Source organism: Nycticebus coucang, chromosome 17 (assembly GCF_027406575.1).
Source record: "Nycticebus coucang isolate mNycCou1 chromosome 17, mNycCou1.pri, whole genome shotgun sequence".
Classification (NCBI taxonomy): Eukaryota; Metazoa; Chordata; class Mammalia; order Primates; family Lorisidae; genus Nycticebus; species Nycticebus coucang.
The window spans coordinates 29,702,246-29,726,898 of NC_069796.1; the positions used below are offsets into that span (position 1 = coordinate 29,702,246).

Below are 24,653 nucleotides of genomic sequence, written 5' to 3' on the forward strand. Positions count from 1 at the left end.
GACTCAGGAAGGCTCAAACCCCTGGAGCATCTGCTCATTGAAGGTAACTGGGTCATAGCCCTGTGGGGTTACCAGTGACTGTGTGGGATAGAGGTGCAAGGTGGAGAAGGAGGCATCAACCTTCCCAGACTAATTCATTTGCTGGGGAGGGTCCTTCTGACTCCCTGGAGCACCAGAAGGAGTCATACTTGAGCTGCCAGCAGACCCCTGCTAGCTAGTTGCCAGAATTTCCTCACTTGAGACCAGGTGCTGACAGGGACAAATGATTTGGATCTCTCGGACTGCACCAATCACCTGAGGACTATCCACAGTGGTACCCTGGGTTTGGTGGTTGTGGGAAGGTTTTTCTTTTTCCAGTTTTGCCAGTGGAGAGCGGGGTATTTCTCCCGCTGGTATTTCTCCACAGCTGAGACTTCAATTGCTGGTATTTGTCCACAGCTGAGACTTCAACCCAGAGTAACTAATTCATTAGGGTAGGACAGAGACCAGCTGAAAACAAGACAGAGCCACTTAGCCCCACCACACAAAGTAAGTCCCCAGTGTCATAGGCCGTAACAATGTACGGGTCCTTTGCAAAGCTCTACAGAAAAAGGTACAGACACCAGTCCGACCTCTTGGGTAAAGGGTTGGTTAATCACTACTACAGGAGCCCCCCAACCCAACTTCAACTTAACTGCTCATCTAGGCAAACGGTGTAAAATAATCATGGGGCAGAATCAGAGGAAAAACTCCAGTAACATGAATAACCAGAGTAGACCAACTCCCCCAAGGAACAATACGGTGGACACAACTGAAGATCCTATTTATAGACAAATGCCTGAAATGTCAGAAATCGAATTCAGAGTTTGGATTGCTAATAAGATTAATAGAATGGTAAAGTTGGAATTAAAAATTCAAGGAGCAATTACAAAAGTTGTCTCAAGAATTCAATAAATTCAAAAACAAAATGACCAAAGATTTTGACACACTGAGACAAGAATTTGCAGCCCTCAAAGATCTGAGAAATACAGTAGAATCCCTCAGTAGCAGAACGGAACAAGAAGAAAAAAGGATTTCTGATATTGAAGACAAAGCTTTTGAATGCTCCCAAGTGCTCAAAGAGGGAGAGAAATGGAGACTAAAACGGATCATTCTCTCAAGAGAGCTTTGGGATAATTCGAAGAAATCTAATATTCGCCTTATAAGAATTCCTGAAGGCAATAAAGTTGCTTCACAAAGTCCAGAGGCCCTTTTTCATGAGATTATGAAGGAGAACTTTCCAAACATGCCAAGAGATTCTGAAATGCAGATGGCAGACAGTTTCAGAATCCCAGCACAACTCACCTGAATAACACATCTCCTAGAAACATTAATAATTAACTTCACTCAAGTTAATATGAAGGACAAAATTCTGAAAGCTGCCATAAGTAAGAAAACCATAACCTATAAGGGTAAGAATATCAGAATGACTGCAGATCTCTCTGCTGAAACCTTTCAAGCTAGAAGGTGGTCATCAACATTTAATTTCCTAAAACAAAATAACCTGCAACCCCAGATCCTGTATCCAGCTAAACTGAGTTTCATTTATGATGGAGAAATTAAATACTTTACTGACATTCACATGTTAAAGAAATCTGCTATAACTAAAACAGCTCTCCACAATATTCTCAGACCTATCCTCCATAATGACCAGTGCAATCCTCCACCACAACGGTAAACTACCTCAGAAACTTTTGATCAAATTCCAACTACCAAGTGGAGAAAGGATTAAAAATGTCCACTGGACTTTCGAAAAACTCGATACCCAAAATATTACCGGGCTTACCAATATTCTCAATTAATGTGAATGGCTTAAATTGTCCTCTAAAGAGGCACAGGTTGGCTGACTGGATACAAAAACTCAGGCAAGATATCTGCTGCACACAAGTATCTCATATTACCCTAAAAGATGAAGGGTTAGTCATCTATATTTCAGGCAAATGGAAATCAGAAAACAGCAGGTGTTGCAATTTTATTCGCAAATACAAGGAAAGATAAGGATGGTCACTTCATATCTGTTAAGGGCAACACTCAACATGATGAGATTTCAATTACTAACATTTATGCACCCAACCAGAATGCACCTCAATTTATAAGAGAGACTCTAACAGACATGAGCAACTTGATTTCCTCCAGTACCATCATAGTTGGAGATTTTAACACTTCTTTGGCAGTGTTGGATAGATCCTCCAATAAGAAGCTAAACAAAGAAATTTTAGACTTAACCATTCAACAATTGGATTTAACAGACATCTACAGAACATTTAGTCCGAACAAAACTGAATACACATTCTTCTCATCAGCCCATGGAACATCCTCCAAAACTGATTACATCTTAGGTCACAAGGCTAACCTCAGCAAATTTAAAAGAATAGAAATTATTCCTTGCATCTTCTCAGACCATCATGGAATAAAAGATGAACTCAGTAACAACAGGAATCTGCATACTCATACAAAAACAAAGAAGCTAAATAACCTTTTGCTGAATGATACCTGGGTCAGAGATAAGATTAAGAAGGAAATTACCAAAATTTTGGAACAAAATGATAATGAAGACACCAACTATCAGAACCTCTGGGATACGACAAAGTCAGTCCTTAGAGGGAAATTTATAGCACTGCAAGCCTTCCTCAAGAGAACGGAAAGATAGGAAGTTAACAACATAATGGGACATCTCAAGCAACTGGAAAAGGAAGAACATTCCAACCCAAAACACAGCAGAAGAAAACAAATAACCAAAATTAGCGCAGAACTAAATGATATTGAAAACAAAATGAATATACAACAGATTAATAAATCAAAAAGTTGGTTTTTTGAAAAGGTCAATAAAATAGATAAACCTTTGGCTAACCTAACCAGGAAAAAAAGAGTAAAATCTCTAATTTCATCAGTTAGAAATGGCAAAGATGAAATAACAACAGACTCCTCAGAAATTCAAAAAAATCCTTAATGAATATTACAAGAAAATTTATTCTCAGAAATATGAAAACCTGAAGGAAACTGACCAATACTTGAAAGCACACCACCTTCCAAGACTTAGCCAGAATCAGGTGGAAATGTTGAACAGGCCTATATCAAGTTCTGAAATAGCATCTACTATACAAAATCTCCCCCAAAAAGAAAAGCCCAGGACCATATGGCTTCACCAAAGAATTCTACCAAATCACTGAAGAGGAACTAGTACGTGTATTATTAAACCTTTTCGAAAATATAAAAAAAGAAGGAACACTACCCAACATATTCTATGAAGCAAACATCACCTTGATCCTCAAACCAGGAAAAGAACCAACAAGAAAAGAAAACTATAGACTAATATCATTAAAGAATATTAATGCGAAAATATTCAACAAGATCCCAACAGAATCCAGCAACACATTAAACAAATTATACACACACCATGACCAAGTGGGTTTTATCCCAGGGTCTCAAGGCCAGTTCAATATACGTAAATCTATAAATATAATTCAGCACATAAACAAATTAAAAAACAAAGACCGTATGATTCTCTCAATTGATGCAGAAAAAACTTTTGATAATATCCAGTATCCCTTCATGATCAGAACACTTAAGAAAATTGGTATAGAAGGGACATTTTAAAAACTGATAGAGGCCATCTACAGCAAACCCACAGTCAATATTGTATTGAATGGAGTTAAACTGAAATCATTTCCACTCAGATCAGGGACCAGGCAAGGTTGCCCATTGTCTCCACTGCTGTTTAACATTGTAATGGAAGTCTTAGCCATCGCAATTAGGGAAGAAAAAGCGATCAAGGGTATCCATATAGGGTCAGAAGGGATCAAACTTTCACTCTTCGCAGATGATATGATTGTATATCTGGAAAACACCAGGGATTCTACTACAAAACTCTTAGAAGTGATCAAGGAATACAGCAGTGTCTCAGGTTACAAAATCAACATTCATAAATCGGTAGCCTTTGTATATACCAACAATAGTCAAGCTGAAAAAACAGTCAAGGACTCTATTCCATTCACAGTAGTGCCAAAGAAGATGAAATATTTTGGAGTTTATCCAAAAAAGGACGTGAAAGATCTCTATAAAGAGAACTATGAAACTTTAAGAAAAGAAATAGCTGAAGATGTTAACAAATGCAAAACCATACCATGCTCATGGCTGGGAAGAATCAACATTGTTAAATTGTCCATACTACTCAAAGCAATATATAATTTTAATGCAATCCCCATTAAAGCTCCGCTGTCATACTTTAAAGATCTCAAAAAATAATACTTCGTTTTATATGGAATCAGAAAAAACTCGAATAGCCAAGACATTACTCAGAAATATAAACAAAGCTACTAGACTTCAGACTATAGTATAAATCGATAGTGATCAAAACAGCATAGTACTGGCACAAAAACAGAGAGGTAGATGTATGGAACACAATAGAGAACCAAGAGATGAACCCAGCTACTTAGCGTTATTTGATCTTTGACAAGCCAATTAAAGACATTCAGTGGGGAAAACATTCCTTATTTAACAAATGGTGCCAGGTGAACTGGCTGGCGACCTGTAGAAGACTGAAAAGGGACCCACACCTTTCACCATTAACTAAGATAGACTCTCACTGGATTAAAGATTTAAACTTAAGACATGAAACTATAAAAATACTAGAAGAAAGTACAGGGAAAACTCTTGAAGAAATCGGCCTGCACGAATATTTTATGAGGAGGACCCCACGGGAAACTGAAGCAGCATCAAAAATATACTACTGGGACCTGATCAAACTAAAAAGCTTCTGCACAGCCAGGAACACAGTAAGTAAAGCAAGCAGACAGCCCTTAGAATGGGAGATGTTATTTGCAGGTTATGTCTCTGATAAAGTTTTAATAACATGAATCCACAGATAACTCAAACGTATCAGCAAGTAAAGAACAAGTGATCCCATCTCAGGGTGGGCAAGGGACTTGAAGAGAAACTTCTCTGAAGAAGACAGGTGCACGGCCTACAGACACACGAAAAAATGCTCATCATCCTTTATCATTCAGAGACATGCAAATCAAAACTACTTTGAAATATCATCTAATTCCAGTAAGATTAGGCCACATCACAAAATCCCCAAACCAGAAATATTGACATGGATGTGGAGAAAGGGAACACTTCTGCACTACTGGTAGGAATGCAAACTAATAGGTTTCTTTTGGAAAGATGTTTGGAGAACACTTAGAGATCTAAAAATAGACCTGCCATCGGATCCTATAATTCCTGTAATAGGTATATATCCAGAAGACCAAAAATCACATTATAACAAAGATATTTGTACCAGAATGTTTATTGCAGCCCTATTCATAATTGCTAAGTCATGGAGGAAGCCCAAGTGTCCATTGATCCACGAATGGATTAATAAATTGTGGTATATGTAAACCATGGAATATTAAGCAGCCTTAAAGAAAGATGGAGACTTTACCTCTTTCATGTTTACATGGATGGAGCTAGAACATATTCTTCTTAGCAAATTATCTCAAGAATGGAAGAAAAAGTATCCAATGTACTCAGTCTTACTATGAAACCCAAGAATACCAAATTACAGCCCAAGAAAACCGAATTATAGCCCAAGAAGAAGGGGAAAGGGGACAGGGCGGGAATGGGGGGGGAGGAGGGAGAATAATTGGTGGGACCACACCTATGGTGCATCTTACAAGGGTACATGCAAAATTTACTAGGTATAGAATATAAATGTCTTAACACAATAACTAAGAAAATTCTGTGAAGGCTATTTTAACCAGTTTGATGAAACTATTTCATATTGTATACAAAACCAGCACATTGTACCCCATGATTGCATTAATGTACACAGCTATGATTTAATAAAAAAAAAAATCATCCTCCAAGAATCACCTATCAATTACAAAAAAAAAAAAAGAATATGAAGGAGTTCTACTTCTTACTCTGTGTATCTTTATATTGTTTGAATTTTTATCATAAGCATTCACCTAAATCATATTCTTATTAAAAAATTTAAGATAAAGTGAAAAATAGTATTTTAATTCACATATACACATAGTGATAAAAGGGCTTGCAGGGGCATTAGCTGTCCTTGGCACATGTTTTACCCACAAAGACCAAAAATGGACAGAGCACAACTATCAGAAACAGATATTGGCCTTACAATGTTCAGTACTTCAACATCTTTTTATATTTGGAAAGGTTAGGATTTATTTACTTTCAGCCAAATGGAATAGCAGCAAAAAGACTGAAATTAAAACTATAGCTTGAAATACTCAGATCCAATGGCCCTTCCTTTAACTTTTACTATTACTACAATTTAGATTAGGTACTACAATAAAAATGTAACTTTACTTCCTGGATAAATGGAGTTTTGGCATCCTCAAAAGATATTCCTTTGCCCATTAATGAACAACCAGTCAAAATAAGCTGTTTCTTTAGTGTCTTTCTTGGAAAAAGACAACAGAGACCACACTCTTTTGTGAAGGAGATCAAAATAAGTACACCTACTCCTTTTTTTTTTTTTTTGTAGAGACAAGAGTCTCACTGTACCGCCCTCCAGTAGAGTGCCGTGGCGTCACACGGCTCACAGCAACCTCTAACTCTCGGGCTTACGCGATTCTCTTGCCTCAGCCTCCCGAGTAGCTGGGACTACAGGCGCCCGCCACAACGCCCAGCTATTTTTTTGTTGCAGTTTGGCCGGGGCCGGGTTTGAACCCGCCACCCTTGGCATATGGGGCCGGCGCCCTACTCACTGAGCCACAGGCGCCGCCCAAGTACACCTACTCTTAAAAAAAAAAGATAAAAAGTCATGTAACACTGGCTAGGCGCCTGTGGCTCAAGCGGCTAAGGCGCCAGCCACATACACCTGAGCTGGCAGGTTTGAATCCAGCCCAGGCCTGCCAAACAACAATGATGGCTGCAACAAAAAAAAAAAAACTGCTGGGCGTTATGGTGGGCGCCTATAGTCCCAGCTACTTGGGAGGCAGAGGCAGGAGAATTTCTTGAGCCCAGGAATTGGAGGTTGTTGTGAGCTGTGATGCCACAGCACTCTACCCAGGGCAACAGCTTGAGGCTCTGTCTCAAAACAACAACAACAACAAAAAAGACACGTAACAGATAAAGCAGGAACCAAGTGCTGGGAAGGAGAGGAAGGCAATTGTGGGAATTGTGTAACAGGGAGTCTCACTGTGGAGAGGAAATAGGAATATGACATTTAAGTACAGTTAAGATTCCTGGTGAAAATAGGAGAGAAATAATGAACAATTCTGTAAAAGGAAGCATGATGAGAAAGCTCAGAGACAGAAGTAGACAGACATGACTAAATTTGTGAGAAAAGATACTGAGAAAAAGGAAGAAAGAGAATGGCAAGAAGAAGCCCAGAAAGATACACTGTAAAGATTTTACATAGAACCCTGAATTTATGTTTGTTTTTTTATAAAATGGCACTCAAATATTTCTTATTTATTCCTGGCTAAAATAACACTTTTTCTTTTTTTGAGACAGAGTCTTTCTCCATCACCTTACATAGAATGTCATGGGATCATCATAGCTCACAGCAACCTTAAACTCTTGGATTTAAAGGATCCTCCTGCCTTTTCTATTTTTAGTAGAGACACCGCGGTGTCACTCTTACTCAGGCTGGTCTCAAACTCCTGATCTCAAGCAACCTGCCTTGGCCTCCCAGAGTGCTAGGATTATAGGTGTAAGCCACTGTGCATGACCAAAATAACACTTTTCTATCTATCAACTAAATTATAAACATATTGTCATTTTGACAATAGTATATATATCTGTCATATTGTGACATACATACAGTTGACTGATTAAACAATACAGGTTTGAAATGCTAAGGTACATATGCATTTGTATGTTTTCAATAAATATATTGGGAATTATTTTTAGATTTATGAGAGTTTGAGACACAAATGAATCATATAACTTACAAAAAAATTTAAAAAATACGAAAAAATAGGTATGACAACATGTATAAAACATATTAGATGGCAGGTATGGTGGTACATGCCTATAATCCTGGCTATTTGGGAAGTTGAGGTGTGAGGATCACTTGAGCCCAGGTGCTAAAGAGACCAGCCTGAGCAACACAGTGAGACTCTGTCTGAAAAAACACCAAAAAGTAGATACTAGATTATCATTTATTACTGTAAAATAAACTTACAAAAAGTTAAATATATTGTTACTTATTTAAACACTTGCAGACCATACATGGCACAATCTCTAGCTGAGGGAAATGGAAACAAAAGTAAAAATGCAGTATTCAGTCATAACTAAATAAAACTTTTTTCCTAAGACAAGCATGAAGTTTTTTTTATTTGTTTTTTTTTTTTTGTTGAGACAGAGTTCCATCCTATGCCCTGAGCAGAGTGCAATGGCATCATAGCTCACTGCAACCTCAGACTTGGGCTGTGGGCATCCCAGTGCCTGAGCCTCCAGAGGCCTCTGTTATTACAGGGCTTGATGAGGCACCCGGCTGGGTTTTTCATTTTCTGTTTTTTGGTTTCTTCAGAGTCTCAAGCTGTCACTCTAGGTAAAGTACTGTAGCATCATAGCTCACAGCAACCTTCAACTTGGGCTCAAGCAATCCTCTTGCCTCAGTTTTTCTATTTTTAGTAGAAATGGGTGCCTTGCTTTTTTGCTCAGGCTGGTCTCAATCCTGTGAGCTCAAGTTTTCCACCCACCTCGGCCTCCCAGAGTGCTAGGATTACAAGCATGAGCCACCCAGCCTGGGTTTTCATTTTCTTAATGAGTCAGGGTCTCACTCTCGTTCAAACAAGTCTGGAACTCCTGAAGCTCAAGCAATTCTCCTGCCTCAGCCTCCCACAGTGCCAGAATTATAGGCGTGAGCCACTGCACCTGGCACAAGCATGAAGTTTTTTGAGGATGAGAAAGATAGGGTTACAGAGCAAGAGCCATATACATTCACAATAGACAGTGACTGGCCACCCTTTTAATGACAAAAACATAGCCTAAACTGAATACAATTAACTGTACTACAATACTATCCTATAGTAACAACTTCACAGCCACTACGTGTTGCTACTGCTCATGAGTTTAAGTGTTTTTTTGTTTGTTTCTTTGTTTACTGAGACAGAATCTTTGCCCGCCTCAGTAGAGTACATAGCTCACAGCAACCTCAAACTCTTGGGCTAAAGCGATTCTCTTGCCTCAGCCTCTCAAGTAGCTAGGACTACGGGCACCTACCACGAAGCCCTGCTATTATTAGAGTTGGGGTCTCAGCTCTGGCTCAGCCTGGTCTCTAACTTTTAAGCTTAGGCAATCCACCTGCCTCCAGAGTGTTAGGATTACAGGGGTGAGCCATGGTTCATGGCCCAACCTCAAATACTGATGGGAGTATGCACTTAAAATGTCATATGACACAAATGATCTCTGCATGAACAGTTCCTTTCTTTAGTAAATTGTATATTGCATAAAAAGCAATCTCTCGAGTTTCTTGTATATCTTTTATCATGTTTAGGGTAACGCTACAAAACATAAATAACATCACATGATCCATAAGAGGTGCTGCTAATGATGCTGGAAGTACTTACAAGAAGCAGAAAGAAGTCGTGACATTATAAGAAAAAGTTGAATTGCTTGATATGTACTGTGGATTGATGTCTGCAGCACTGATTTGCTATAATTTCTTACGATATAATAAAATACCAAACTTTACAACTTTAGGTAACTTTCTGTAGACACAAAAGATTCAAAACTTTTTGGTTAACAATTGAGTGACTGCTGGCTCACTCAGCCACATTTTCCCTTCCATAATGTCCCAGTTGGCTTTCTCTAATCCTTTAAAACATTTTTTATTTGAAGGGTGAATTTTGTTATTTAAAAAAAATTATTAAAGTGACACGTGCAATTGAAAGGAAAAATAGAAGACTCAACAAAACAATAGCTGGAGACTTCAACACTCCACTCTCAAAAACTAAGAGAATCAAATAAAAAAAAAAAAAACCAGCAAGGATATAAAAGCCTTGAAAAGGCTGTTGACAACATGACCTGATAGTTATAGAACAACTCTACAACAATAGACTAAATATTCTTTTCAAATGCACATGAACATTCTTCAGGACAGACCATATACTAAGACATAAAACAAGCCTCAATAAATTTCAAAGAACCGAAATGATACAAAATATGTTCTCCAACCATAAAGGGACTAAATTAAAACTCAACAAAAAATGTGAGAATTCTATAGATATTTGCAGATTAAACAGCCCACTTCTAAATAACCCATGGGACAAAGAAATTATGAGCAAAATTAGAATATATTTTTAGATGACTGAAAATGAAAACACAACAGATCAAAATTTATAAGCTTTGTCTGGACATGATGGCTCACCCCTATAATCCCAGCACTCTGGGAGGCAGAGGCCAGTGGCTGTGTTTCAGTAAAACCTAACCTACAAAAAGCAGGACCTTTTGATACATTGGCCATACCTTGCTAAATCTTTGAAGCCTGTGGGAAAAAATACAATTTAAACCAAGCCATGACTGGTTTGAACTCCTCATTGAAGAAGGGAAAAACAAACAGGGCCGTGCCTGTGGCTCAAAGGAGTAGGGCGCCAGCCCCATATGCCAGAGATGGTGGGTTCAAACCCAGCCCTTGCCAAAAACTGCAAAAAACCCCCAAACAAATTAAAAATTCATGAATAAAAAAGGGTACATCACTAGCAACCTTACAGAAATTAAAAGGATTATAAATCTATACTATGAAAAACTTAATTCTCATAAATCAGAACATTTAAATAAAATTGATGAATAGTACCAATCCTCTAGAAACTCTTCTAAATAATACAGGTTGGGAATACTATCCAACTCGTACTATGAGGCCAGTTTTACCCACACATCAAAGTTGACAAAGACATTAAAAGAAAACTATAGACCAATATCCCTCATGAATAGACTTAAAAATCAACAACAAAATATTGTATCAGTATATCAAATCCAGCAACATGTAAAAAATTATGACTAAGAGAGAATGTTTCCTAGGAATACAAAGGTTGGTTTAACATCTAAAAGTTAATCAATAAAATTCATGACATCAACAGAAGAAAAAACACATTATCATCTTAATAGATACACAGCAAAAGCATCTAACAAAATCCCAAACGCATTTATAATTTAAGAATAGAGGGAAAAACTCTAAAGACTAGGAGATCTCTACCTGACAAAGGATATCTACAAGAAAGAAATATACAGCTAATATCATACTTCATAATGAAAGACTAAATGTTTTCCACCAAGATCAGGAAGAAGACAATGATGTCCACTGTCGCCATTTCCACGCAACACTGTACTTAGGGTTATAGCTAGTACAACCAGGAGGGGAAAAAAAGTGGAAAAAAGGCATCCACCAGATTAGAAAGGAAGATGTAAAACTGTTCACTGATAACCTGAGCCCAAGTATAGAAAATCCTAAGAAATCTATTTTTAAAACCCTAATAGAATTAATAAGAGATCAGAAAGGACACAATTTCAATACACAAAAATCAACAGTACCTCTATACGTTTGAAAAGGAATTAAGAAAATTAAGTCCATTTATTAAGCATTAAAAATTTTTGATACTATAAATAATATAGTTGATGGACATCCATGAATACACAAAGTACTTTCTGTATTTTAGATTTCTACTTGAATAGATTCCCTCAACCTTATTTGCTTTCACAGTGATAGGTTAAAAGATACAGGCATTGTTTTAGAAAACAATGACTAAAATGACTCTGTTATACAGAAAGTGTGCCCAAAAGCACAAGGCAATTCTGGGTTCTGTTGGTTAAGAGTTCATTTTAAATAAATTCAACAACAGTAATGGTCACTGACCTGCACAGCATGAGACAAATCTGACACTAGACATTGACGAAGCCTCTCATCACTGCCAATTCCTTGAAGAACAAAGTCAGGCACATAAGATGAGCAGTAGCCACCCAATAAGGACCTCCCAAAGTTGGCAATGTTGGGCTGAACAGCACTCACTTCAATTAACTTTGATCTGTAACAGAAATCCCCCCAAAAGAACATATAATTAGTAATAAACATATTTAACCAGCAAAAACATTGTGAATTCTATACTAGTCCATATTTCCAGGACTATTATTTTCTGCAAAACATACTCAGATTAAAATTATCCTTAAATAAAAACTGGCTAAAGTGCTTGATCAGACCACAAAATACACCTTCTCCACAGAAGGTCTGATGAAGAACTCTAATGAAGTGGGAATCAATCTTCTATAATAGACTTCAGGAGAGCTGTTCCACATGGTGTTTGTAACACATTCTTAACACAGATTATTAAAATGATCATCTAAAACAAAGTAGCTATACACCTCCCAAGTCCAAAGCTGGGTATGTAACATTTCCTTCTTTCTTTTCTTTTTTTGTAGAGACAGAGTCTCACTTTACCGCCCTTGGTAGAGTGCCATGACATCACGGGACTCACAGCAACCTCCAGCTCTTGGGCTTAGGCGATTCTCCTGCCTCAGCCTCCCAAGCAGCTGGGACTACAGGCGCCCACCACAGAATCTTCTCCATAACTACCCGACCCAGTGTATACATTTCCTATTTCCCTCTTAGTCTTGGCCAAATCTATTTCTAACAGTAATTTGCTAACTTCTCAGTGTTCACCTTTCCCTAACTGCCAGGTTCAGCATAGGTCCTTTTTGGAGATATAATTCACTCCTTAAAAACTTCTAAGCAGCCAAGAAATCTTTAATGTATCAACCTTTAACTTTTCTCTGATGCATTCATAAAGCCTTTCCAAAGTGCTTGGGTGACTTAGCCTTTAATCCTTCCTATGAGTAAGAGCACATGATAAAAAACAGAATTTATCCCAAAGATCTCTTCTTTTATGTTAGCTACTACCAGCCTTCAGAGACCAGATAAGCAAAAAAATGGTGCATATTTGTAAATAGCCTATTACAGATGAAAACTTCTTACTTACCCAGGAAAAGGTATCTCATCCTCTTCTGCCCAATCTTCTTGCTCTCCTCCATAGTAACTGCTGACTTGTCTAGTCATATCATGACCTGTATCTTCACTTTCACTATCCCCAAGGGCACTATCTGAACTTTCATTTCTTGGAATGTCCCATTCAGTTCCTACAGCAATTTTTTTCTCTGAACTCTCTTTATCCCCATGGGGGACAAGAATAGAGAGTGTATCTCTTTGGTCCTGCTGAGGAAAGCAGGTTTTACATGAATCTTGGTGAACTGTTTCTATACACTTAAGAAATTCATTGTTCTGTTTATGTTTTATACACAATCTTTTTGACAACTCTAACATACAGCAGTGTTCTTTACTGTCTATACTTGTTTTAACTGGAACATCATCAATAGTCCTAGTTTCAATTGAATCATCATTAAAATATTCATCAAACAAGCTCATGTTTTCTGGGTCTGAATGATTCCAACAGGGAAGTTCACAGGGCTCTCCAGAAACCATGTTCTGCTGTATATCAGACTCTCTAGATTGGTCCATAGTTGTTTGTTTAATTTCTTGATGCTGATTGAGAGCCCCTCTTTCTTCTTTCAAAGGTTTGGTGTGATGCCTGGTGATCTGATCCACCACTGCCTGACTCCGGAGTTCAGTGTCTGAATCGGGCGACATAGAATCCCCAATCAGGAAAGTAACCTTTGTTTGTGTTGCCTCACAAGAAAATGCAGCAGGCACAAGCTTATCTGGAGGTTTTTTTTCCACAACCATTCCTGTGGATCTCATCGCTTTGCTTGTGTGATTATCTGAATCCAGCACTGCCTTACTCTGCCGTGTTTCCTCTGTTGGCTCTAAGCCTGACTCTGACAATGCACATTTGTCTACTGCAGCAGATCCTGTGCAAACAACTGTCTCTAACTTGGTGTCAAGGCAAGTTCTTAATTTATCTCTGTACTGTTGAACATCAACAGCATTTTCTTCTTGGCAGTCAGAAGGAGAAATTATCCGGTACTCATCTGAAATTTCCAGCAGCTCCTTAGAGTTGTTTTGAGTATCTTCTCTCTCTTGTTGTGAAACATTTTCTGTATTTTGCCCAAGGAATGGATGATGGCAATATTTACAGTTACAATTAGGAGTTCTTGTTTCTTCTGCTTCTTTAAACAGCAAACTGCTTTTGTTTCTATGCATTGTGACAAGCACATACTCTGACTCTTCTATTTCACCTTTCTCTAAAGTGGTAGTAATTACTGTGCCTGGCATAACAATGGCTTCATCCTCTCCATTTTCTAAAAGATGGGTTTCTTGAAGTTCAGAGCATCTTATGAAATAAGTAAGAAAATACAGTAGCCTCTGGACCATGTCTTGTCGTTTACCAACTACCACAGTCCTTGCTAATCGTACAGGAGAACCGATAGCACCATACAAGTCTCCTGCAATGAAAAAAAAAACAGTTAATGGTCATATCCTCACCTCACCCAGATAAGCAGGGTGTTTTCAATGATCAGAAACCTACTCTTACTGCATGAGGGTAGGTCAGGTTTTATTCTTAGTTCTTTAACAGATGAATGGCTATTTAGCAAGAGTAGGAAGAGATGAATGGTCTTAATCAGAGTGAAAGATTAATAAAGAGGTTTTCTCCTTAAATTATCACCCTAAACAGCTCTGAGGTTCTGAAACCTCAAGCAAAGAGTCAGTTCGGAGAGTCACATATCCTGAGTATTTGGTGATTAGAGGAAATTTGGGGATTAGGTCCCACACAGAGCACTTTTACATGAGGAGAGAAATATTCGTAAACTACTATGTACACGAGGATTCTACAGCTATGTACAATGCAGAAAAGACAAAGCACATTTATCTACTGACTTACAAAAAAAGGCACAATGGAGCAGAGCTAGAGTAGTCATACCACACACTTAAATCCCTGATTTAAATCATGTCAGTGAACTCTAACTGTTGCTGCCCTAGTTAGGACCTCATAACATCAATTTCAATGTTTTTAAAAGAACTTTGGATAGTCAGGATAGCCAGAAGGAGAAGGAAGAGACAGATTCATCCTTACTAAGAAAAATTCAGTGGTCCACTTTCACTTTTGTATCCACACTAGACATAAACAGACATTATATTAAGGTGAGGGAGGGCACCTAGGAGCTATCAATGCCATTTCTATAATTTTCTATAGCTCAAATTAAAACAATAATTTGAATGCCAAAATGATGACTTAAAAATGGAGAATAAGAAGCCATTAATTTAAATTTAATTCCTTTTTTTTTTTAAATAGAGTCTCATTTTGTCACCATTGGTAGAGTGCTGTGGTGTCATAGCTCACAGTGACCTTAAACTCTTGGGTTTGGGTGATTCTATTGTCTCAGTCTCCCGAGTAGCTGGACTATAGGCAACCCACCAAAACACATGGTTATTTTTTAGAGATGGAGTCTTGCACTTGCTCAGGCTGGTCTCAAACCCATGAGCTCAGGCAATCCACCCACCTCGGCCTCCCAGAGTGCTAGGATTACAGGCTTTAGCCACCACACCCCGCCTAAATTTAATTCAATTTTTGTTAAGTTATGAGTAAACACATTTAAAAACTTCTATGTTTATTTTAATAATCCCCCATACTTTTTCAGGGAACAAACATAAATAGGTCTCATATAAATATATGCTGTGGATAGTAACCTAATCTCCAAATTCCCACTAATTACTAAATACATTGAATCTGCTTTAGTATAGCAACTGAGTCTTTTGTGCCTGGTCCCACTTTACTGTTCTAGCTTTATCTTTTTATATTTAGCCTTCTCTTTGTCTTTATTTAGTCAAAGCCTCACTTACAACAGACTGGTTAAACTGGACCACTGAACACCAATACTCTTTGCTCTCCTATGTATTATCCCTTCCCTTTGTATCTCTGTAAGCCCGAAGATTTTCATTTAAACATTCTTACTTGGGCAAAAGTAAGCTCTCCTTATTGAACTCCCACTGAATTTTTCACTTCTCTTACAGTTCTTCTTTGAATTATTTTTATTATCTCTATATGTATCACCTACAGTATTAGGCTTCGGCAACTTCTTGAGAGCAGGGACAAAATCATCTTTATATCCTCTGTGTTCTTTGTACAGAGTTTTAGATGTTACACACTCAACAAATGATTATAGAATTAAAAAAAGATTTGAAATGTCCTAATTAAAAAATACTATTGAATTACTTGATTTAATAAAAAGGTAAGTTAATATCCATGTAATGTAATATAATTCTGAGCATTAAATAGGAATGAACTATTAATACACTATAGGTAAATTTCAATTATGTAGAATGGAAGAACTCAGACCAAAAGAAGTATGTACTGTAGGAGTCTATTTATAAATAAAACTCTAGAAAATGCAAACTAATCTATTAGGACAGAATGTAGATTAGTGGCTAACAAAGGATGGGGAAGCAGAACAGAAAGGTTGCAGAAGAGAGGGGGAATGAGAAAACTTTTGGAAATGATGGGTTCATCATCTTGATTGTGGTAATAGTTTTAGAGGCATAGTTAATGTCAAAATCCATCGAATTGTGTTTATCGTATGTCAATTATAACTCAATGAAGTGGGAAGGAAGAAGGAAATAAAGAGGGAGGTTGGTTACATGAATAGATAAGCCATATGACAATTTGCCTGGCAAGTTCAATTACCACAGCAACCTAAGGGAAGCTTCAATCAAGTCTTCAAAATGTTCTCATCTTACTCTTTCCCAATCACCTAACAGCAACAGAGTAAGAGCAGGAATAATTAGCAGTTTCATTTACCAGACACTGTCCTAAACTTTACACATATTATCTCATTTAATTTTCATAACTTTTGAAGTATATACTATCTATTACTATTCCCTCTTTATAACTAAGGAAACTGTGATTCAAATGTGGTATGCCTAATTCCACACTGTGTGCTTATTTTAAGCAGCCTACCTGCCTCCTTAATGCCCAGGAACTTATCAGTCATCTGCTCTCTCCATTACCTATTTATTAGTGGTGCTTAGCACGAAGGGAAACATGCTCCAAAATGAACCATCAAACAAACAAAATTAAAACAACAGAAACCTTAGTGAATTGCTTCTCTATTAACCAGATTAACAGGTTGTTGAATTATCCTTTCTAGGTAAAACACAAAGTACAAAAAAAGTAAAACACCCTGAAGACTCTGAAGTTGCTTCTAAATCAGCTATCACCCTGGTCCTCTGTTCCACTTGCAGTTCTTCATAAGGAATGATATCATGCATAAGATGCGGATAGGACAATTTAGCAGACATGAAAGGACAAGTAAAAGAGCAATGCTTCAAAATGAAAGATGGGTAAAAAGCATTTCTGTTTTTGCTATAGTTAGACAGTTACACAAAAGTCTATGTGTAATACAATTTAATACAAATTAAGGGTTTTCAGACTACATACCCAGTTGTGCCCAAAGTGGGTTATATGGATGAGTCTTTGCCAACATGTCCACACTCTGGGAGGAATGTTTTTCTAAAAATATTTTTATAGGTGGTTGTCCATTTGGCATGACTGTTGGAACCCAGGCAAGATGATTGGTCAGAACTGCAGTAATAAGAGCTGGCAAGAATCTGAAAACAAAATACAACCTATCAGATTCCAACTTACCTTTATGAAACCTTACATCTAGAGTAGTGACAGAGTAAACAAGGAGGCATTTGAGTGGCAAGTGGAATTCAAAAGGAGAAGAGAAAAGAAAGAACAGATCTACCACCCACCAGAATTAAAATGAAAGTTAATTGATTTTTTGGTTGAGGAGAAGTTAAAAAAATCTTTAAGAGAACATTCATAAGGAGCTACTACAGAGTACAATTACAAAACAAAAACATCATTTCACTTGAAAAACTATGAATTCTTTTCAGTATTTAAGCTGCAAAGTTCATCAATAAATCAACCCAGTGTGTAACTACATTTCCAAATTACTAAATAGAAAAATGGTGGAAATTCTTAAGCAAATTTTGTCTATCATCAAAGAGAAAAAAACTTCTGAATTACTCATTTGGATTCCAAAGACTTAATGAATAGTTAGAAAAAAACAATATAATAAAAATTTTGCATTAAAAATGTATCACTGGAATCCTAGCACTTTCTCATTGTTTTGATTACTAATAATATGAACTAATTCCAAAGCTAATGGGTGATTCTTCTACCTTTGTAATTGGGTTTGATCACAATCTACATACCTAGTTATACTAAATGATAACATGCATATATAGACAAACAAACAAATAAAGCAAGCCATACTGATTTCTGGAAGCATTTTCCATTAGAAAAGTGAACTCCTTCATGAAACGATGGCAAAGTTGATTCTTCTCTGGAGTCCCCGACATCATTGTAAGCCAGACAGGTTCTCCAATTCGTGGCATTGTATAAAGATTACAAATTGTTGTTCTGAAAAGAAGATGATACATTACAAATTTGGGTTTTTTTTTTTGAGATAGAGTCTCACTTTGTTGCCCTCAGTAGAGTGCTATGGCATCACAGCAACCTCAAATTCTTGGGCTCAAGCAATTCTCTTGCCTCAGCCTCCCAAGTAGCTGGGACTACAGGCGCCTGCCACAACCCCCAGCTATTTTTTTTAGAGAGGTGGTCTCACTCTGGCTTAGGCTGGTCTCTTAACTGGTGAGCTCAGGCAATCCACCGACCGTAGAGGATTACAGGCTTGAGCCAACATTACAAAATTTATAGTTCCCAGAGTTGTAAAATTTCCTGTAAAATTTATGTTGCCAGCTTAAATGCTACACCTAGATTATTAAAGCTTTTGAGAAGAGACATGAACCAAGTCTTTCCTTCCTTAGAACCACAGGATATGTTGTGTACATGAACTTAAAATATGATAGTTCTGGTGCTAGCTCTGCTCTCCAGTGACTGTGTACCCTAGAATAAATTCTTCTATTACTTTAATCACCAGGTCCTCTACCTATAAAATGGAAGGTTACGACTAGATAATTTATAAATCCTCTTTCAGCTCTATTTTCCTTCTTTTTTTTTTTTCCAGTTTCTGGCAGGGGCTGGGTTTAAACCCACCACCTCCAGCATATGGGGCCGGTGCCCTACTCCTTTGAGCCACAGGCGCCGCCCTCAGCTCTATTTTCTAAGGTGTATGATGTACTTAAATATGCTGCAAGTAATAACTAATACAAAAGGAAAATATTGCAAATAGGGTAACAGCTTATCCACCTACCCACTTAAAACAATAGTTTATCTCCATATCTTGCTGCATATGCTGAGACTTTAAGTTCTTAACCCTTTCATGCCTCATGTTCCACTATTGGAATGGCAGCAAGGTGTGAGTTATTTATATCCTACTGCTCAAGGTCATTGCCTAGGTCTGATTTTTCACACATCTGTCTCCTGAGGTTGGTACATGTTTTCATGTGGTGCACAGAGTCAGTCACTGCTACAGATACTGACGGTCTGGGAGCGTGTCAAAAAGTCATGCAAGAAATTAAAAAAATTCAACCTCTGGCATAAATCAGTTAAGGACAATGAGAACATTACATGCATGCTATATTTTATGACTCTCTCAATCCCCTGAATCAATACAAAGGATGATTATTACACATTTGTTATACTGCTTTCCTAACTGTCTCTTGGAGTAATTTGGACAACAGCTGGTTCTGTGAGACTTATGCTCTCTTCCTGAAGGCTTCAAAGCATATTTTCAAAATGTTATTTCTCTTCCTTCTATGTTAATATCTACTCAACAATCTCCTATATATGTGTTTGCACTAGACTAAGCAACTCTTGAAAAGTTTGAGGCTTACTAGTCAATCTTGTAGAAACTACACAATGGTACCCTACCTTTTACCTTTGGAACACTGCTATCTAGTATAACTTTTAGAAGTTATAAAAATGCACTATATCTGTACTATCCAATACGGTAGCTACTAGCCACATGCAATTATTATTTGAATGCAACCAGTATGACCTAGAAACAAGGTTTTTCATCTAATTTAATTTAAATTATATTAAATAGCCACATGTGGCCAATGGCTCAGACTATATTGGAGAACACTGCTCCAGAAAGTTCTGAGATTCCTACAAATTCAAATACCTACCTCAGTATAATTCTCTAACACCCAGGATCTAAAAAAGGAAAAGAATTCTCTCACCTCTACAAGTTTCATTGAATTATGAATCAATATGAAAACACACTATATAATAATGGATAGAAGTAACAAGTACAAGTCACTTTAATGAGTTCTTGGTAGAGTATAAAAATCATTGCTAAGAACTTAAAAAAATAAGTATTTTATACAGAAAATTATGACTAAAATACAAACTAGGGATATATAAAATGCTTATTTTTAAAGCTTATTAAAGATGTCTAGATAGGATGGAAAATTGAACACAAATGTTTATTTCTCTTTAGCTCTGAGGCCTCAGTTGAATACCACTTAAGGTTTTGAAAACAGAAAAACCACTCCAACATACAGAATTGGAGATGAACCACTGGTGAAAATTATTTCATAGAATTCTGGAAGACAAAACACACGAAGGAATGGCTACCAAACTAGCAGAGTAGAGAAAGCTATACATTAATAGTCTCACAGAAAGGGACATGGAGAAAGAAGAGCTCATTTGCCCCACTAAAGCTAGAAGAGGCTCAAGATTCACAAATGCTTGGTAAAGTAGAAACAGGAGTGAAGGAAGATCCAGGACTGGAAATTGGGAGACTAATTCAAAGACCACAGATGGGTGGCAACCTCTTACACCTCTACTCCACTGTATCACAGAATGAACACAAATATGAGAGCAGATTTAGCAGTTGAACAGCCCAGAGGAATGACCTCCTCCAAACCCTTCCTAATATTTGTATCTTTCACAGTATATAAACAGATATCAAACATATCTTTTGATATTTAAATTTTATGGGTGGAAAGAGTAGAGAGACAGACTAGGAAATAATGTCCACATATGCTCTTTCAAGGGAATGATAATGAAAAAGGATTTAAAAACACTTCACTTTAGCTGGAGGTCTCCAGTTAGAAGGCTGATTATGCACAGAACTCCTAACCTACAGTTTGATATCTCACTCTCAACTAAGAGTGGTAACCCCAGAACACTGATCTTTAGAAAAAGTCTCCAATGAGAGAGAAAGAGGCATCAACAGACAGAACACCCATGTACACAAAATGACTTCAGAGTAAACAGAAATAATGCACAAAACAGAAGACAACTTTTAAGTAAAACTCTAATGTACATTTTTTATTTTCTTTCTTTTTTGTTTTTTTTTTTTAGAGACAGAGTCTCACTCTATTGCCCTTGGTAGAGTGCTGTGAAATCACAGCTCATAGCAACTTCCAACTCCTGGGCTTCGGCCATTCTCCTACCTCAGCCTTCTGAGTAGCTGGGACTACAGGCGCAGCTATAGCAGAACGCCAGGCTATTTTTTTGTTGCAGTTTGGCCAGGGCCGGGTTTGAACCTGCCACCCTCAGTATGTGGGGCCAGTGCCCTACCCATTGAGCCAGAGGGGCCGCCCCTCCCTAATGTACATTCTTAAAGAATACGGTAAAGGATCTATTTTTCGAAGAACAAGATTACCTGAAAATGAGAAAGCATAAAAGATTTGCTGAAATGAAAAAAAAACATAAAAGGGACAGAAAAACAAGTAAGAAAATAGCATATTCACTAAAGAGAAGTAAAACATGAAAGAAAAGAAACACAGAAGAAAAATCCAGGTGTGCTAATTTCTAGGGGGAAAAAAAAAATTCCAGAAAAACAATAGAATAGTCCAAGAAAGTGAAAACTTTACCAGGCCTAAAGGACAAGATAATTCTACAACTTTACTGAGAGTATAAAGATTTTAAAAAATTGGTAAATCAAGACTGGCATTAAGCTGGGTGTGGTAGCTCACCCCTGTAATCCTAGCACTCTGAGAGGCCGAGGCCAGGTGGATTGACTGAGCTCACTGGTTTGAGACTAGCCTGAGCCAGAACAAGACCTCGTCTATAAAAAATTAGCTGGGCGTTGTGGGAGGGGTGGGGGGTACCTGTAGTCCTAGCTACTCAGGAGGCTGAGGCAAGAACATTGCTTGAGCCCAGGAGTTTGAGGTTGCTCTGAGCTATGAGGTAACATCACTCTACCAAGGGCAGCAAAGTGAAACTCTGTCTCAAAAAAAAAAAATGGCATTAAGTATACTTTCTAACAATATAGAGGTAGATAACAGAAAAAAATAAGAGCTAAAGGAATGTTTCTGAGTAGAATGGGGGCTGGCTGGGGTGGGGTAATTTATTTTTCATTAACAGACCTTTCAGTAGTTTTTGATTAAAATACTATATAAATAAATAAGCTGATCACAGATTTTTTTCGTGAGTTTATTCAGCATATTAGTGTTTACTACAAGTCTATCTACCATGTGACAAAGCCAGATCACAAACATTGTTATCAGCGGTCCACTGAAGACCTTTCTTCACTGTTTTACTGTTAAAAGTATATGTGTGCTATGACCTCACAATATTAACAAGTGCAAAGAAGGCAAAAGAAAATTCACCTATTAAACAATGGTGCTTTTCACTATGTACAACGCTATGCTGTCATTAACAATCTAGAAGTAATGATTTCTTCTAGAAATCATATCTCTTTTCCCCACTGATAATTATATACTATCATTCTTTAATGGTAAGAAAAACAAGGAATTTCAAGAATCTGTTCTCTTATTTTTCCTAGTTTGTGCCCTCAAAATAAAAGACTCCTTTGGTTGGGAAGGAACTGTGGACATGATTTAGTCTTCTTTGATATGCATAAAGTCTAAGTAAAAATCTAAGGACTTCATCTTTGCCAGGAAGCAATGCTAACAAAATATGCTTCCCGTTTCTCTAGATTTCAGGGTTTCCGTATATATGTGGTCATTTCCTTCCTCTTTTCAACTACCCAAAATTCGCTAATCATCTAGCTATAATATATAATACTTTAACTGTTACTTTTTTAAAAATCACTTGATTTAAAAAAGTACAATCATCTCTCAGTATCCTCTAGGGACTGGTTCCAGAACCACTTTGGGTACCAAAATCTGTGGATGCTCAAGTCCTTTGTATAAAATGGTACGATACCTGTATTTGCATATAACTTATGCACATCCTCCTATGACTTTGACTGTTTCCATTATTTGTAATACGTAATACAATGTAAATGCCATGTAATTGTTATGCTCTATTGGTTTTCAAATTTTTATTATCTTCTTTAACTTACTTAACACGTGTATTTTTTTTCTGTAGGTACATCACAGTCCTCTTGCACTTAATTCTTAGACCACATTTTGGCACTGTGCCAGGGGACTATTTTTTCTTTTTGGAAACAGAATCTCACTTTGTTGCCCTTGATAGAGTGCCATGGTGTCATAGCTCACACCAGCCTCAAATTCTTGGGCTCAGGCAATCAAGAGTGCCTCAGTTTTTCATTTTTAGCAGGCTCTTGTTCAGGCTAGCCTAGAACTCATGAGTTCCAGTGATCCACCTGCCTGGGCCTCCCAGAGTACTAGGATTATAGGAATGAGCTACTGTGTAGGCACTATGCCAGGGGAGGGTGGGAAGGGGGCATTTTTAACAGCGAAATCACTTACAAAAAGGACAAAAATGCAAAAACTTGGCACCAAATAAATGTCAAAAAGGACATTTTTTTACAGCATGAAAGATGAAACTGGAAGGCAGAGCATCAGCTGATATGACCTAATCTAAGAACATGTGAGTCAGGTGACTCAAACTTTTCATTGCTCTGCAAATCTGTGCAAATTACTGCAAAAGTACTGTCTGTATGGGTTGGGGTTACAAATACTTGCAAGAGGTGAATTCTCAAATTCTTATATAAGGATCAACTGAATATGTTAAAGTACTTCTACAGGTAGTCTTCTTAATAAAAATTGTAAGAGTTTATAAAGTATTCTTAATATAGTGTAAGAATACTTTGCTGACTTATAACCTTCAGAATTGCAGTGACTGAAGTAAAATGATCAAACTTGATACAAAATGAAAGGCATACAATCATGATAAATACCTTCAATGATTTTATAACTCATAGGCAATTCTGAAATTCTATTCTAGACCCTTGTACTACTCAATACCATAGCAAATGACTCACAGGTATATAAAATTTTTTTAAAAGTTGTTTGTAACCTAAGAGCAAGATAAATATCCTATGAAGGAGGGAGTCTATAACAATATTTACTATTCTGCTAATCTCTGCTGAATCTATTACAATAGTGTTTCCTCAGAGCCTCTTGGCCTTTTGACACAAAGCTCCTGAAGGCAAAAAAGAAACTGTCAAGCCCTCAGTGTAAATAACAGCTCCAAGTAAAGGACAAAGATTCGCTGCCTAAATAAAGCAAAATGTATAAGCAAAAACAGTTGTTGAAAACATTTATGATCATTCCGGTACAAAGTCAACAACTTGAACGGTAAAAATAAAAATTATAAACAAAATACCTGACAATTCATTGTACATTTTGTTTACATGAGTGGTAGAGTGTGTATTTCACCAAAACCCTTAAGAAACTTTGGTTAAACTTTCAAGTAAACCATAGATTAAATTTAGCAAATTATAAGACTTTAGCTTTCTATGTTTCTCAAATACTACTTATGATCATAACAGAAGCATATTTTACAGGTAGATAGAGAAACTAGTTCAGATTTCTTTTTCTTATTTATTTATTTTTGGGTGAGTTACGTAGTTAAGTTTAATTTTCCAGCTATGTA

At 37.2% G+C, this 24,653-nt stretch overlaps 1 protein-coding gene across 2 annotated transcripts in view; it reads right to left on the reverse strand.

Annotated features, from left to right (window-relative positions):
- FNIP1 (folliculin interacting protein 1) overlaps positions 1–24,653 on the reverse strand; it is a 155,595-nt gene that overhangs the window by 13,292 nt on the left and 117,650 nt on the right. For both annotated transcript variants that reach the window (XM_053566305.1, XM_053566304.1), the window contains 4 exons: positions 18,204–18,350; positions 17,361–17,530; positions 12,951–14,370; positions 11,834–12,002 (listed from right to left, as the gene is read on the reverse strand). In XM_053566305.1, coding sequence (XP_053422280.1) covers positions 11,834–12,002; positions 12,951–14,370; positions 17,361–17,530; positions 18,204–18,350 — 1,906 coding nt within the window. The remainder of the gene's footprint in view (positions 1–11,833; positions 12,003–12,950; positions 14,371–17,360; positions 17,531–18,203; positions 18,351–24,653) is intronic.